The sequence below is a fragment of the Diabrotica virgifera genome, chromosome 6 (genome assembly GCF_917563875.1).
Source record: "Diabrotica virgifera virgifera chromosome 6, PGI_DIABVI_V3a".
In the NCBI taxonomy this organism is placed as follows: Eukaryota; Metazoa; Arthropoda; class Insecta; order Coleoptera; family Chrysomelidae; genus Diabrotica; species Diabrotica virgifera.
Genome location: NC_065448.1, coordinates 164,379,769 through 164,383,982, shown reverse-complemented (window position 1 = coordinate 164,383,982; position 4,214 = coordinate 164,379,769). Strand labels below are relative to the sequence as shown.

Genomic DNA, 4,214 nt, shown 5'->3' with positions numbered 1-4,214 from the left:
ACACAATCACACAATGTTGCCAAACTTAATTTTGTTATTTTCAGTGTAAATCTTTCCTACCAATTTGCGAGGGTACAATACCTACACCTATAAAATTGATTCCAAAGCAATTCGGTGAAATTGCCTTTTTGTAAAGTTATTTGTTAATTACAATTACCGGCTCACTTGGAAAAATTAAAAAAATATTTTTCAACTTATAAAAATATATAATAGAATCGAATAAAAAAGGTTTGGTACATTAGAAATGCAAAAAATTAATCGGTTGATGCTCTGCTTATAGGGGTAAACCCGTAAACCGCTCGCCCTATTGTGTATATAAGTAGAAAAAAATAGACTAGGTAATATCCGGTTACAGATAAATGAGAAATTTAAAGAGATAGACCAATTGGTGTACAAGTAGTACCGAACAACATATATCCATGTGCTTAGCTCAAATGACATCTGTTTTAATAGTTCCTCTTTAATATTTTGCCTTGTTACAGGATAGTATTCAGAAAAACGCAAAAATAATTACTGTAAAATATAATTTCATGAGGTACAATTATAAATATATTATATTTAAATAATTATAACTGTTAGGTCTATTTAATCAAAATAATGCTTTTATCTTTAATAACAATAATGTTTTTATTTACGCTGCTACTAAAAGTTGCCGATGTAAGCTCCTTTTTATACCTATCAATGAGTCCTCTTACTCGATTGTCGGGTTCTTGTCACAGCTCTGCTGTACTAAAGGTTTTTACATTTCCATAAAATTCTGAACGACCGATAACAAGACTGATAACGCAACAATTGGCAAATGTTGGAGTAATGACAATGTAAAGTGCAAAGTTAATGTACCAGCTTCCAGGGGCAAACGAATATGCATTTTACATTGTGGAGGGGAAGATGGTTGGGTAACCGATGGCTTACTATTAAATGCAAAAGACATTAAAGACAGTTGTTTGGACTATCATCAAAATATTATGGTTGAACTTTTCGAATCGTGGTTTAAAAATAACTTATTACCAAATTTAGCAGACAACAGTGTTATTGTTTTAGATAATGCATCATATTATTCTAAACAACTTAAAAAAATTCCGAATAAATACTCTAGAAAGGATGAATTGCAAGATTTTTTATTATCACAAGATTTATATTTTGAAGATTGGTACACTAAAGACCAATTAGTAGAGGTACTTAATACAAAATTATTTGTAAAGGAATATATTATTGATGAAGCAGCAAGTAAAAATGGACATACAACTTTAAGACTACCACCATATTACTGCGTTTTAAATCCAATAGAGTTGTTATGGTCTCAACTGAAATATAATGTGAGACAAAAAAATGTAAGTCCAAAATGTTATAACAATGTCGTGAAACTGATAGATTCTGAATTTAAAAATATCTCTGAGGATAACTGGAAGAAAGCAATAGAGCACGTAGAAAATATCGAAAAAGAATATCTTAAAAAAATTCCTGTTCTAAATAAAATTATTATCAATGTGGAGAACAGTGATTCAGAGGAAGAAAGTGACGAAGTGTAATACCAATACAACTTTCTCTCAATACTGAGCTTACCCGGAATATTTTCTTACATAATCAGGTGTAGGGATTATCGACATATGTTCAACACCAAACTACTGCTTCAATTTTTTAAGAAAAACGTGGCCTTATTATGAACACTTCACTTATTGTTGTAATATCTATATCTTTGAAAATCAGTTCTTAAGAGAAAATAATAATGTAAGTAAGTGTTGACTAGATAAACTTTTAATCATTACTTCAAGGTTTTATAAATTATTTAAATATATATTTATTTATCTTTCACTACCTACCGTTCGCTCAATTATTAATTAGTTTTTGTATACAAACCAATTATTGTTTGAACATTTTATAGAAAATGCATTGCAGAAATATTATTAAAGTAGTTTAAACTTACAAAAAATCATCAAGACACAAAATTAAGCTTTGTTTATAACAATACGAATTTATAGAATCAATTTTTTATAAAATATACCATATTTATTATGTTTCATGTAGGTCGGTACTATCCTGTTCTTTACCGGTCATAGTGCTGCTTATCCCTTTTTTCTCAAATAAATATAACCGGTCAATACAGACATTTCTTTTTCCTTGTGGATTCTGTAAATTGATAGTTCTCGTTTATATAATAATCTCTATAATATCTATATTTTTAAATATTTGCATACTTTTGTACAAATTTAAATATGAACTTGTTTTCCTTATTTTTCAACGCGAATTTAATGTTGCGTAATATGTTGAAAACTTACGTATATTTCGTGAATCATGAAATTAAAATATTTACTACAAAATAGCTATGACCAAAGACGGTTAATTTTAATTTATATTTTCAGTTATTTGGCATTATTAGCATAACGTGACAAATCCAGGTGGGCGGCGGCGGTTCAATACGAAATATTCCAATAAACTTTGCGTAGGCAGCCGACTGTATTTTTTACCTTTTTTGTAGGTATGAGTATTTTATATTAATTATTTATATGGGAAATAAGCCACAATTAAAATGAAAAAAATAATTTTATTAACGTTTCGACGCCCAAATCGGGTGCCGTTGTCAAAATACAAAATACTACTAATGGAAACAAAAATGTTGTTGCTTAGTAAAAAAAATTCTTCTAATAATTTATTTAATTTGACTCATTTATATCGGCAATTCAGATACATATGATACATTTTAAAGTAGAAGACTTTAAAATGATATTGCCAATATTTATGAGTTGCGTTCCTGGGACGACTTTACTGAAAGATAGTTCATTCGATTACATGAAATCAACCCCAACTCAAGAATATCCGTCACAAAAAAAAATCATAGCATGTGATCTGTCTTTAAAAAGACAACCATATGCAACGGTGACATTAAAATTCTAGTGTTAGAGATCTCATAGTAAATCACGAGGGAAAACCAGGAAAAACCTCGTGATACTATCCCGACATCGTAAGTATTTTTTTTTTTATATAATTGGCTTTGGCATGAACCAATTAGCCAGACTTATTTTTTATTTATGAAATATAAAGGGAGCATTTTTTTTGATCCAATATAAATAAATTGATTTTTCAAATTCTCACACCCTAGGATAAATGTTATTGTGTTAGTAAAATGTGTGTTTCTGTTTAGTGCATTTTTTTATATGTATATTTTTTTTTAATTTTTTTTTAATTATATTTTTGTTTTTTTTAATGCTTTATTTATGCAGTATTTTGTTTACTTTTATTTCCTTTTTTTTCATTGTTTTTTTTTGTTTTTTTTTATTTGTTTATCATTATTTTACTTTTTTTTTAACTTTTTTTTTTAATTATTTTTTTTTATGTTAATTTTTTCGTGAACACACTTACAATAATATTTTGTATCGCAGAATTGCTTACAATGGTGTTAGATTTTTACAATTTCATTTTGCAACGAATTAAATGATTATACAAACATTGATATAAGTTAATATTATTACTAAAAATTATACAATTTAGACTGGTTGGCAAACAGAATTTGAGATTTACCATTTCTTCGAAAAATGATTCTATGCTCTTCTTATTTCTTGAACATTCTAGGATTACATGGTTCATATCACCAACTTCTCCGCATGGACAATATGGGTTTTCATCCAGTCCTATTTTATATTTGTACAAAGGAGTCATAGCATGATTAGATCTTATTCTGTTTATTGTAACAATGAAGTTTCGTTTGGTTAATTCATGAAACCAGCTTTTCAATGGTATGTTATTTTGGTGGCCGACATAGTTAAGCCCTGTGACTGATGAATTATATTCTTGCTGCCACAATTGTTTTAAATGTGAAGTAAACTTGGAGGTAAGATCTGTATATGGAACAATATTAGTGGTTAGATGGTAGCCTGTGTCAGTGGCTGATTTGGCTAGTGTATCCACTGCATCATTACCTTTTATTCCTGAGTGCCCTTTAATCCACACTAAAGTTATTGTTTTCCTTTGTTTTGTTGCTTCAAAGTTTAGTTTTAATATTTCTGCCTCTATGTTAGTAAGGTTTTTCGATGATTTCAAGTTTGTTATTCGGTCAACTGCACTTTTACTGTCAGTGAATATAACATGATTCTGTGTGTTTCTCGACTGGACGTATCTAAATGCATTTGCTATGGCAATTGTTTCGGCGGTATATATGGAACACTCATCTGGTAGCTTGAACTTGTAATATTGGGAAGAGTTTGCGTCATAAAAGGCAC

The 4,214-nt window shown here is 29.0% G+C and overlaps 1 protein-coding gene across 1 annotated transcript; it reads left to right on the top strand.

The window, feature by feature from the left end:
• The first annotated feature begins 965 nt into the window (after nt 1-965).
• Nucleotides 966-1,529, top strand: LOC126886230 (uncharacterized). Its single transcript, XM_050653094.1, has one exon. The coding sequence runs from the start codon at nt 966-968 to the stop codon at nt 1,527-1,529; it is 564 nt and encodes a 187-aa protein (XP_050509051.1).
• The last annotated feature ends 2,685 nt before the right edge of the window (nt 1,530-4,214 follow it).

What these genes read in the sequence shown, in the direction of transcription:
- LOC126886230 (XM_050653094.1), top strand. Translation starts at nt 966, where the DNA reads ATGGTTGAACTTTTCGAATCGTGGTTTAAAAATAACTTATTACCAAAT.